Source organism: Eublepharis macularius, chromosome 2 (assembly GCF_028583425.1).
Source record: "Eublepharis macularius isolate TG4126 chromosome 2, MPM_Emac_v1.0, whole genome shotgun sequence".
Taxonomy (NCBI): domain Eukaryota; kingdom Metazoa; phylum Chordata; class Lepidosauria; order Squamata; family Eublepharidae; genus Eublepharis; species Eublepharis macularius.
Genome location: NC_072791.1, coordinates 168,796,825 through 168,809,390, shown reverse-complemented (window position 1 = coordinate 168,809,390; position 12,566 = coordinate 168,796,825). Strand labels below are relative to the sequence as shown.

The 12,566-nt window shown below is 41.0% G+C and overlaps 1 protein-coding gene across 4 annotated transcripts in view; it reads left to right on the top strand.

The window, feature by feature from the left end:
- The window catches only part of STEAP3 (STEAP3 metalloreductase), a 45,713-nt gene extending 39,425 nt beyond the window's left edge, over positions 1–6,288 (top strand). For all 4 annotated transcript variants that reach the window (XM_054971830.1, XM_054971832.1, XM_054971833.1 and 1 more), the window contains one exon: positions 672–6,288. In XM_054971830.1, the coding sequence (XP_054827805.1) occupies positions 672–962 (291 nt within the window). In that variant the 3' untranslated portion in view covers positions 963–6,288. The remainder of the gene's footprint in view (positions 1–671) is intronic.
- The last annotated feature ends 6,278 nt before the right edge of the window (positions 6,289–12,566 follow it).

Genomic DNA, 12,566 nt, shown 5'->3' with positions numbered 1-12,566 from the left:
GTATGTCTCACAAAGTTACGGCTCGCTCACTGGCATACGCAAAGTAACTGGTCGTGTCCGCTCCTTAAAATATCCTTACCCTATTATCCTCATATGCAATTTTGAAATATTTAAAGGAACAGAGTCCCCAGATAGTCCTCAAAGATAAGACGTCAAGTCACAGTTAACATTTAGTCCTTGTGGTTCCTCTGTGCGTAATTTGTAGATCCACCACGCCTCTTTCCTCAATAGATCTCGTTGTGCCAAAGCATCCTCCTTGAATTTGCTCACATGCAGGACTGTGTACACAAAGTCATTCTCATGATGCTTCATGGCCGTTGGTTTCCCATTTTTCGGCCATTGAGGAAAGAGGCGTGGTAGATCTACAAATTACAAATTATTTTAAGGAGCGGACATGACCAGTTACTTTGCGTACGCCAGTGAGCAAGCCGTAACTTTGTGAGACATACTATTTGAATTGCTGGATGTAAGTATGCGTTTGCAGAATAATATTGTATGAAAGCTTATTGGACGTTTAATTAATTTATATTAATTCTCTTCATAGGATTGCAAGCTTAGACTCTGAAGGGCTATATCCAGAGTAAACAGGTATCAGCCAAAGTATTGCCTGCTAGAATAAATATGATAATGTTATAGAAAATAATTGGTATTCTTTTCCTTTCCTCTTTTAGTCCACTCTTGGATTTGTTGCTCTGGTGATCAGCACTCTCCATGTTCTGACTTATGGCTGGACCAGGGCATTTGATGAAAACCAGTACAAGTTCTACCTGCCTCCCACCTATACCCTCACACTGCTAGTACCGTGTGCTGTAATACTAGCTAAAGTCTTCTTCCATCTCCCTTGTATGAACCAAAGACTGAGGCGCATCAGGAACGGGTGGGAAAAGGGCAGGTATGTTAAATTTGCACTGCCCAGAGCGACGGGGGAATTTTCAAGTGGAGAAAGCAGCAGCATTGTGTGACAAAGCACTTCTTTTCCATTATGAATTTTAGACAGCACTCTAAAGATTCTTTTTTTATAGATTTTTTTAAGCTTGTACGTTTGGTATCATTGAATGGTGGGTGATAAGTATAATTTTATTTGGGTGTTTTAGAGGAGAAGAAAAAAAATATCAATGTAATCAGTTTACAAAACAGTATCTAAAATGTACTGGTAATTCTCCAGGAAAAAAAAATGTTGCCTTAAAACATCAATGTGAAATTCAACAATACAAACTAAAGATACATAAACAATCATTCTGTATGTAGAAGAACATGCTTAAGTGAGGATCAGATTTACTGAGGAAAGTGTTTTTTTTTCTGGGGCTGTCTTGATGCTTAGAAATGGATTTCTGTCCTAAGCTTGTTGTAATTTAGTAATCATCCAAAAAAATGTATACCCCACTCCTTGAAAGTGGGTCTTCCGGTTCAGCTATACCAGAATTACCATGTTTGGCTGTGATCCTAATTTTATAGCAAATAAGATATGTTGGTTTTAGTGGAACCATTTGGATCCTGAAAATCTCGGCTGATAAAAAAGATTTATGTCAGCAGACTTTTTTCGTTACCTCTTCCTCTGAAACTCAAATACTCTTCCTGCAAACAGAGTACTTCCCAAGAACAGCATTAGGAGGAAGTCAGGGGCTTGCCATGGAAGGAGGAAGGAGGAATTGGCAAAAAAAAAAACCTTTCTGTCAACAAACATTTTCTACTGGATCCAACTCAGTGTTTTAATTTCCAGGTAATCAGGACCACTGCATGATTAGACCCGTATTCAACCCAACATGGTGGTTTTAGTAGAATTAATTGCAACAGACACCTAATTTCTGGTTTAAAATATACTACCACCATCATTTGGAACTACATATTTGTTAAAATATTTATGAACTGCCTTGCCTGAAGTAGACAGCCCAAGGCAATTTAGCCAAGTATGCTTACCCAGAAATACATACAGCGATTAAAACTATAGGACCAACATCATCATCAGTAAAACAGCAGCCTCATCAAAAGTCCTATTTCATGCAAATTGCAGTAAAATTAATACATAGTCAACAGACAACCCTTGAAAATAATGCAACCTTACAAGCTGGCCTGAACACAAATGGGAAAACGATACAGCTTACTTCTTTTGGTAGACTGTTGCAGAGCATTGGGGGAACTACTGAAAATGTTTTTTTTTTAAAATCCACATATTTAATTCCCCCCATACACACACACACACACACAAAGGTTAGGAAAACATTATCTGTTTCCCACACCCAATATCATTGGCTGAAACAGGCAGACAGCAGGGAGGGACTGCCATGATTGAAATACGCCAGTATTACAATACCCTGTATACAAGTAAATACAATCCACACCACAACAGGCAGCCCTTGACTTCCACAAACAATGGGACGATTCGTCTTCCTCTTGCTGGTCAATTAGATGGCAGGGTAAAAGCCAAGTCCCTGTCCTGGGCACCAAAATTCTCTGAATTCAGTTTCAGTTAGTTGCTATATTTTCAACATAGGCTCTCAAACTACTGTGATAAGCACATTGCTTATTGTAGTAGTTTTCAGAACCAGTGGACATCTGTGAAGGATGATAAAGGCATGTACCTACCAGACATTTTTCAACTCCTGGACAATAAAATGTTCAATGGGCTAATGAGAAGAAAATCCCAGAGCCACTTGGATTAGTAGGCAGGAAAAGCCAATGAGAGAAGCCGAAAGAGCTATAATGCAGCTGAGCATGATGATGACCTCCATGAAGAGGAACACTTGGACAGCAAGTCAGCTGAACAGCCGAGAGAATCTGGGACAAAGCTCTTGGAACTCCATCATGCAGACATCTCCCTGCAAGCGATAACACATATTGATACAAATGGAAGACAATTTGCCAGCCAGCATTATTGTAGGGATTATGCCTCAGATCATTTCCCTAATACAGCAAGAGAGATGTGCAGAAAGGGACTTTTGCATATACATTGGATATAGATATGTAGCTCCATTACCACTGCGTGATGAAACCATTGAAATGGCTGAGTTGGTTCCTTGATGTCAGTAGAGTTACACATTCACATCCAGGACCACTAGTTGTTTTGTAGGACTAGATACAAACTGGGGTATATTCAATTATTGCCCCATATTTTGAGAGCATGAAAACCTGTACTTCACCAGTTATGCTGCATTGAAGCTATTCCTCTTGTTTACTTTTGTGGGGTCACAGAAATCCAAGCACTTGATGACATTACGTTGGGCTCTAAAATCTTTACCTAGCTATAACCAAATTTTAGGAAGTAGCATTCCTTAATGCACTTTTAGCAGTTGCCACCTTAAATTAAGGAGTCATTTCTCACTGACAGCTACAAAACTGTCATTGCCCCCTTCCAAAGAAAGAAATGCATGTTCCACAGTTGTGCATGCCTTTCAGACCAACCTATACTACTCATGAACATGCATAAATGATCAGATAAATGACAAAATCATCAGACTGTGATCCAAATAATTAGGTCTGCAACATCTGAACATATTTCAGAGTTTTGAACATTGCTTTTTTAATTTCTGAGTCTAGAAAAGCAGGGGGAATCTTATTTTACACTGTTCTGCAAATTACAGTGCAATCCTAAACAGAGTTACATGCTTCTAAGCTCTCTGAAGGGTATAACTGTGTTTAGGATTGCATTATTTAAAAATACCCCCCTCCCCAAAATTTAAGTATTTATGTGTCAAAGTAAGTATAAATGACACGTTTCCTAGTCCTCAAAGGGTTAATTTTGAAGGGTTTTTTTAAAAAAAATGTTGTAGGAGAATATACTATGCTTGTGTGTGACAAAAATTTAACAGGCTATTTTTACATAAGTGAAGCTTATTCTGAATTTTTTTTAAAGAAAACTTTTAAAAAGTTTTAGATACCCCTCTAAGTCCAATGACATCGACAAAAATATTTCTAGCTAGTTAAATTTTTTTAAGTCTCAAAACAATCATTATTCTTGCGTGAAATCTATCTTCAGCTTTCTGAAATTCCCCTTTAATCCAGAAAACTGGAGTCCAAAGCATAACATAACCATGGAATAATAATGGAGCAAGACTAAGGGAATCCACTCATCTGTCATTTGGCAGTTTTCTGAGGACAACCTCTAGCTAGAGAATTACAGAACAAGAAGGTGCACGCAGACACCCCTTGCACTCCCCTTTAGATCCAAGTGCATAGCTCTGTGCCTTATGTAAATTATTGCTTTCTGCAGTGGGAATAAAATAATCTGGAAACTCCAAAGGGCTAAGTCCGTAGCAGCAGAATAAAACAGTCCAGCGGCAACATGAAGAATCATAGTGACTCCCAGGCCACTCTTTTGCCACACTAAGTGGCTTCCTATCAGAGGCAACTCTGGTATAGGATAGCATTCCCAGAATTCTTCAGAACATGTCTATGTAGCCTCGATGTGCAAATGTTCTGAGCTTCACTTCTGAAGCTCAGGACACTTCTTTTTCCATCAGCACTATGTTTCCTTGGGGCAGAGAGAAAGAGAGAGAGAGAGAGAGAGTGTGTGTGTGTGTGTGTGTGTGTGAGAGAGAGAGAGAGAGAGAGAGAGAGAGAGAGTGTAATAGGTAAGGGCTAGAGTCCAGAGCTCTAATACAACTGAAAAGTTCAGTTCTCCAGTTGTAATATAATAAGTGAAGGAATGTTACCTCTTGCAAAATATGCAGGAAAAAACTCTGGAGGTTTCTGTTGCTTGCACATACATGATCTTTCTTTTTAGCAGGAAGCAACAAGCAAGGTATCTACCACAACACTTGGCAGCAGATAAGTTTCACAGTTCCTCAGCAAAATCTCTTAGGTGGGCAGTAATGTTCTCTTCAATGATGACTAAAAAAGCTACTTAACCAGGAGAGGACTCTGGCTGCGGTGCACCCAAAAGTGTTCACCCCAAAACTCAGCCATCTGAATGCAGCCTTAAAAACTTAACCCCATTTGTTCAGATATGCATGAACCGGGCTTGATGACAGACTCGGCTCTTGCTCCCCTCTTCTCATTCAGGAAGCAATGAAGAAATCCCCACTAGAAACAAACATAACATAGAAATGAAGGCAAAATAGTTAATCGGAATTAGCCACCCCTGCCAAAGAAAACTCCAAAAAGCAGAGGGAAAACTAGTTCCAGTTAATCAATGCATTGGCATTCATATATCCCAGGTAGCCAGAATTCCTTGGGATTCCTTCACCATGCTACACAAAAGAACAGAGGAGAGAGGAGCAAGGTGCATACTCAAGCATCAGCAACCAGACAGGTCTGTGCATGCTTTAACTTTGCTACAGTTTGCTGTCTGGATGCAGCCTTAAAATGCACCTTCTGAAAATGTAAGTTTACATATATTTGCTTCCCATTCTTTGTCTGCTTCCAGAGGTCTCTAGAGACTTGACATGAAAAGCATGAACTGTCATGTCAGAGGACAAAGGAGAGAAGGTGGTAGCTACTGGAAAATTGAGGGATAGCATAATGTGGGGTGACTCGTCTCTGACAGCCAGCTGTTCCGTTAGATCCATCCCACCTATTTCTGCACATCTCTCAAATACCACCTGTTTCAAATAACTTTTATCCACAACTTTGAAATCCACAATTATTTTTTAAAAGAAAAATCCATCTTTCAACCCCAAAATAGATGATTTCCATTATTGTGCTGTGTGCAGGAGGGACCTATATAAAACATCCATGGCGGTTGAAATATGATAGCCCATCTGGCAATGACATCAGAGGATGCCCGTCTAGATGTCACATTCACACTCACCATTTCTTAAAGGCCAACTGCTTTATTGCATTCATATGTAAAGTTTGTCATTTTAAAATGAAATCAAGCATCAGAGCAGCTCCTTCATCTGAACATTCCTCCTCCCCCCCTCAACCCCCCCCCCAAATTAAGAAGTTAGCTCACTTTGTCAAAGCAGTTGCTCTCTTTTTTAAAAGTTGCAATAAGGTTGAGGGAGTACATAGTTTCTCTGTTTTTAATCCACCAGTATCGGGATAAAAGGGTTATGTGATGCTTGCTTAAAGATTGACTATATTATTTTTCTATGTATATTCTGTATGGATTTATTGTTGCAAAAACAAGAAAAAGATGAAATGTATACTGCCTGTATCAATGTTTTCTGCACTACCTAATTTGTGCCTTGAGAGTTTTAAACAGTTACTATCTTGCCTTGTAGTGCATCTTTTATTCTTCCTGCTGTCACCATATACAAAAATGTAATCAGGATATATCCATGAATTGGATACATTGATGCTACCTAACCTCTGCTATCTTATTTTTTTTATTTGCAGTAAAAAGTTATAAATTCCCTCCACTAAATTTTAGGGTTGCAAATTGTAAGACACTGCTGCCTTCACTTCCTGGGAAATGGTGTGGCATCTTGGTGGTTACACCTTAAACTAAACAATAATGTTCTCTGTGCCGTTTTAGGCCAAGGAAGAGATGCGAGTAGAGTAATAATGAGAGCCAGCACAGTGTAGTGGTCAGAGTGTCCAGCTAGGATTGGGGAGACTCCCGGTTCATTGCTACACTCTGCCATGGAAACTTGCTGAGCGACCATGGGCATCACACTCAGCCCAACCTACCTCATAGGATGTTGTGAAGATATAATGGAGGAAAGGAGGACAATGTAAACTGCTTCAGGTCCCCACTGGGGAGAAAGTTGGGATATAAAAGAAATAAAGTGAACAAGAAGGCAGAAGATATGAAATTGTCGTGTTTATCAGAAGGCTCAAAAGCACAGAAGACGGCAACCAAGATGATTAAGGGGTTAGAGCATTTTTTCATTGAGGAGAGGTTGAAAAGTGTAGGACTTCTCAGTGTACGGAAAAAGACGGCTAAGGGGGAACATTATAGATGTTTCTAAAATTATGCATGAGCTAGAAAAAGTGGATAGAGCTTTTACTTCCTGTCCCATAATACTGGAACTCAGGCAGCCAACAATGGGCAACAGGTTCAGGACAAACAAAAGGTGCCTCTTTATTAGTTACATGGTGGGATCCACTACCTAGGGACATAATGATGGCCAGACTTATAGATGGCTTTAAAAGGGGATAAGATAGTATGGCAAGCCCTAGCCTTTCACACACACTGCCTCTTACTCTAAACCTCCCTTCACAGGTTTGGGGCTTCCCAGGCAGATAAACACTGGTCACCATCTGTCTAGCCTCCAATGTAGCAGGCTGAGAGCCCTGACCCAAACCCTCACAGGGTCCCCCTCTCTCCTCTTCCAGAGACTTCACCAAACAGGCAGCCCTTTCCCTATATTTACCTCCCCTCACCCAGCTACTGCCCATTGGGGAAAGGAAACTTAAAAAGAGTTTATTCTCCACCATTTAATCCTACTATATAAAAGGCAAGTTGTATTGGCGACGACTCTTTATCCTCACGCAGGCACATTGCCAATGACTCTGGCCTCGGGGCTGCTGTGAAGCGCCCACTTGCCACCAGGATGGGGCCCACCGAATTGATAGCCTAAGCACTCTTCCCCTCAGCGCCCTCCCATGCTGGCCTCCAGGCCGCTGTGAAGTCCTTGCTTGCTACCAGGAGGGGGCCCACCAAATCAATGGCCCAAGCACTCCTCCCTGCATCTCCCCTTGGTGCCCTCCCTCTTTGGCTTCCAGGCCTCTGTGGAACATCCACTTGCTGTTGGGAGGGGGCCCGCTGAATCAGTTTTCTAGAGCCCATTGTATTTTTTCACACCACAGGCGTTTTTTCTAGTTAAGATATATTGGCCCATTGGTCATGATGAAAGCATTTGTGTGTGTGTGTCTTCTTTCCCCTCAGCTAACAACTTCAGGCCAGCCAGGGTTAAAAAAGAAACAATATTTATGAGATAGAACACTGAAGTGAATGATTTTATAACTCATAAACAGGTTAAACAGGCAAGGTTTCAAACAAAACAGGTTTGTAATCAGCCAGCAAATACCTATTGCTGCCTTTTCTTAGCAGCGTCCAAAACCCTTCTCCCTCAGCCTCTCGCTTTCTCCAATAGACATCAACTCTCATTGGCCCAGCATTCCACGCAGTCCCATTGGTTAGTGTCTCAGGAGATGCAGAGCTGGAGCAAGTCCTGTCCATCACAGATTCATGGAGGATAGATCCATCAGTAGGCATTGTGAATTAAGGAAACTTCCATATACAGAGGCAGCAAACTGATAACTGTGGTGCTAGAAGGCAGCATCGAGGGAAGGTCTTGGCCTCTACACCCTGTTTGTTGGCCCTCCGAGGTAACAAATTCAGCCTCTGCAATAAAGCCTTTAACACTCCCTAGATATTTGTACAAAAATTTTAGTAAAAGCAATGGAATCCATTCTGTACCTTTTTTTGCATGCTAGTTGCTTTTCAGTTAGAATGCAGGGATTTGTCCAGACATGTACTAGTTAAGCTAAACACCTCTCTTCTCCAACATCACAATCATCTTAGTTTCACAAACATTCCAGATATTTTTGCAATCACTGTGTTTTCTGTTTTTAAGTATACAAGTTACAGCCTAATACTAACTAAAGTAAGCTGTCTTCAATCATTTTATCTTCACAAGAACCCTGTGAAGTAGGTTAAGCTGAAAAAAGAGTTCCAACCCAAAGTGAACCACTTGGCTCAGCAGATTGATGGCTTGAATCCCCTCTGCTAAAGTCCAACATGCTAATCACGACATGGCACAGGCTGTATTGTCTGCACAGGTACAGGATCAGAGAACCTGGTCCTATGCATGTTTACTTAGAAGTAGGTTCCACAATGTACAATGACACTTCCAAATGAAGATGCATTGGACTACAGCCTTAATGTCTCTGAAAAATTGAACAGTAGCACACAAATGCTCTTTGTCAACAAACCAGTCTTGGTAGTTTACTAACAATGCACTGAATTAACACTGGGAAGATGTTTCTACATCCATCCGCTTCAGAGAACTGATTATTCTAGCACACAGATATACAATATTTCACTAGGGAAAAAAGACATCTAAGAGTTTACAAAAGCTTTTTTTTAAAAAACATACTACAGTGAAACATCTTTATGTGCTGCCTCTGACTGCTTACTGGACACTGAGCACAAGCCTCTTGGGTTAAACTGGTTCACTGATCTACTCTTTGCAAAGACGTCACATTTTCTTGCTCATGCAAGAAAATAAGGACAGGCTGTGCTGACACCTTGTGGCTTTTGCTGCAGCTAAATCCATTTTGTGCTTCTGCTTGTGTGTAATTGCTTACATAAACTGTATTTCATTTTTAAAAGAGTTTGTTTTGGAGACAATCATCAAAATCCTAGAAACTGATCTTGAGGAACCACATGCTACTTATTAAGTGGTAACTTTGAATGCTTATAAATAGCTTCAAGCTAAAGGGATTTTATACTCATCACTAACGCTGAATCAATTGATCCATCCAGCAACACAACAGCAGGATCCTGGCTTGTGGATGTGCTGAGAGCCAAACTGCAGGGAGGAAACTGGAAAACAGGAGAGGGCCTTTATCTCCAGCCTTTGCAGGGCAGTAGAGATGATGACTGAGACAGGTCAACACAAGGAGCTGCAAATTGCTCGTGCACACATGCACATCCTCAGTCACCATAGGGAAAAGGAAGACAAGCCCTTCCTTTTCCTCTGTAGTAAGTGGGAAAGGGGAATGCAAAGAGCAGTACTCAGAGAAAACAGCTGAAGGACATACTGACTCTGACCTCGAATTCCTCCTGCCCCCACATTTGGGGATGATCATGGGCAGATTGGAGGGTGCGAGCTTAGTGGGGAGGGGACAAAGGGAAAGGGCTCTATCCTTTTGCCCCTCTTTTGCTCCACAAAATAAGCTGATCAGTGGGGAGGAAGGAAGGAAGCCTTCACTTTTTTTCTCTTTGTCTCACCAACCCTCTTACCTCATACCTCTTGGTACATTTTCCCACCTAGCTGCAAAAAGAAGTTTATAAGTTTTTAAAAGGAAAGAAACTAAATGAGGGTCCAATCCATACTAAACTTTCCATTAACAGAATGGAACTTTCCTACCTCTCCTTTCACTGAAGCCCACAAATCTCCACAAAATGGTGCTCCTGGGAGATAAGGGGTCTTGAGGAACAACATGAAGTTTTCATCAGAAAAGGGTAATCTGAAAATTGTCAATTTAGACAGCATTCAACCTGTGGGTGTATTTTGTATGTACTTTCTGAATTTAACTTGGGTAGTTCTCCAAGTATAGCCTCTCACTTGCTCTCTCTCTCCAATTAAAACAAAAGACATAAGCATTTCTATGTCTGCTCCCATGTCAAATTTGTTACTGTGAAGATTAAAGGCAGTTTCTCAAGCTTCAGAAGGTACATTCTTCCTGCCTTTATGATGTGCCCTTTTCTTAGAATTTCTGCCCCACCACAGGCTCTTGAGCTACTAATTTTCTCTGCTCCTGCCAACTATACTGACCCATTCCAGTTGCCGTTTCTCCTACAGTCATTTCATTTCTGCATTCAGACCATAAACGTTTTTGATAATGAAGCTAAAGAGGACTGAAGATGATGCTTTTCCTACAACAAAAGATCTTTCCTTACAACCAATGGCAAAGTCATCCTGTTATGTAAGTATCACTCCTCCATGTGACTCATCTTAAATACATCTCTTCAAGACAGAGCCAGTTAAGATATTACATCATTGGCTGTGGTTGCACATGAAAGACAATCACTTGCACTTCCATATCACTTTTTAAAAAAACTACCATCCTTGTGTTAGTACTTTTTGGTTCTTGCCTAGTCAGATCCGTACCCTAAAATAAACTGGATAGCAAACATCATGATTAGATTGATCTCCCCTACTTCATATATCATCTTAAGGATTCAGAAATGCATTTTGAAGGTCTTTTAAACAGCCATCTCATTGCACATCAAATCAAGTGTTTTCAGCCTAAAAAACAAAGGACTGTTGCAGAAAGACACGCAAGCAGCACTGAAAGTGAGAAATCCAAAAGGGCTTCTTTGGGACTTCTGTTGGTCTAGCCTCTACAGAAATTGGCAGATTTCCACTGCAGAACCCCTTCTGCCCTTCCTTTCTAGTCAGTCCTTGTTTTCCTTCGTGCCCCTGCCCATCCATAAAAATCCAAAGCTTTATAATGTGCACTATGCATACACAGATAATGGTATAGAACTGGTTGAGGGGCGAGAGCTTAATGGAGAACTCTAACAGGAAGAATTCAAGTGTAACACACACTAGTTAAAAAGTCGTAACATAGAAGCCTCGTTGCCAGGGACACAGTAAAAGCCCCATTGTTCATCTCAATCAATGAAGTGCCCCTGTCTTTGCACAGAACAACTGCAGTGTTCCTCAGACTTGTCTCATACCTAGTATTTTGTTCAACACTGGTAAATACAGCTGTGTAACGTGGAAACCCAGTTGGTCTCATTCTGTGCCTGATAACAATCTTCAAAATGAATGCAAGTATGGGTTGGATGCAACTAGTTTTTCTACTAGTGAAAAGGGAGAAGGGGGCCCCTTTGGCTCGCCAGAAAAGGCCATCCTGTGATCATGACCTCCATGGACTAAAGCCATGTGTGATGTGGGGGCTGTAGTAAGGAGGGGAATTTGGTGAGATTGAATGAGGACATAGAACCAAGAAGGAAATTAAAAAGTGCTGTCAGGTAATGAAACAACTCAAGCCACAGTTACGACTCCCTGCTTAACAAAAGCAGACTTTAAATATTGAAAATAGTGAATTGGGTATGTTCAAGTGTACAGTTCATATTTTGTTGGTGTTTGTATGGCTTATGGCTTCGGCCGGAAAAGCAATAAACATTATTATTAAAATTTATTTATATTGAAAATATCTGTGCTGAACATATGCATATTCCTTTTTGACATATACCTGTCAGGCCCTGTATCCAGCCATACAAATACATTGTGGTAACCAAGCCACTACACTTAAAGTGCATTCCTTAGGACTGTACTGCTAATGACACAGTTTCTCTATTATGCTATCAGACAATCTGATCCTAGCATGAACATACTGCTGATGAACTGGCAATTTACCCATCATACTGGGAGCTACTCAATGCCATACAATGAGAAGAAGGTTACCATATAACTGCACTTAATCTAAAATATGGGAGTGATAAAATTCCTATTGCATAAGAAGCTGTTAGAACTTGCTGGCTTGCCACAGGGTTCTGTGCCAACTGTGGCATGTTTTCTTTAAAAATGCCCTGTATCCAACCATGCATGCACAGAAGGTGCATGGAATTTCCCCATATTTCTCTTCATTCCTGCAACTCTTTCCAACACCCTGAAACATCATTCCTAGGGCTGCAGGATGTAGGGGGCGGGGGGAGAAGTGGACAGCTGTGTGAGTCAGAGCTGCGCTTGTGAGTGACATGTAAGAAATTATATCAACCCCCTTCCTTGTCCTGAACAGCTGTTCCTCTGCATAGGTCCCATGACTGCAGGAATGATTTTTTCCGAGCATCAAAAAAGGCTGCAGTAATGGAAAGGAACACGAGAAAAATCAGCATTCAGTGTACCAACGGTGGATACAGGCTGCTGTCATTTTCACTCCTAACACAAAACTCTTCTGGGCACTTGTGGCACCATCCAGACCAGTTCTATGCACTGCCCCCC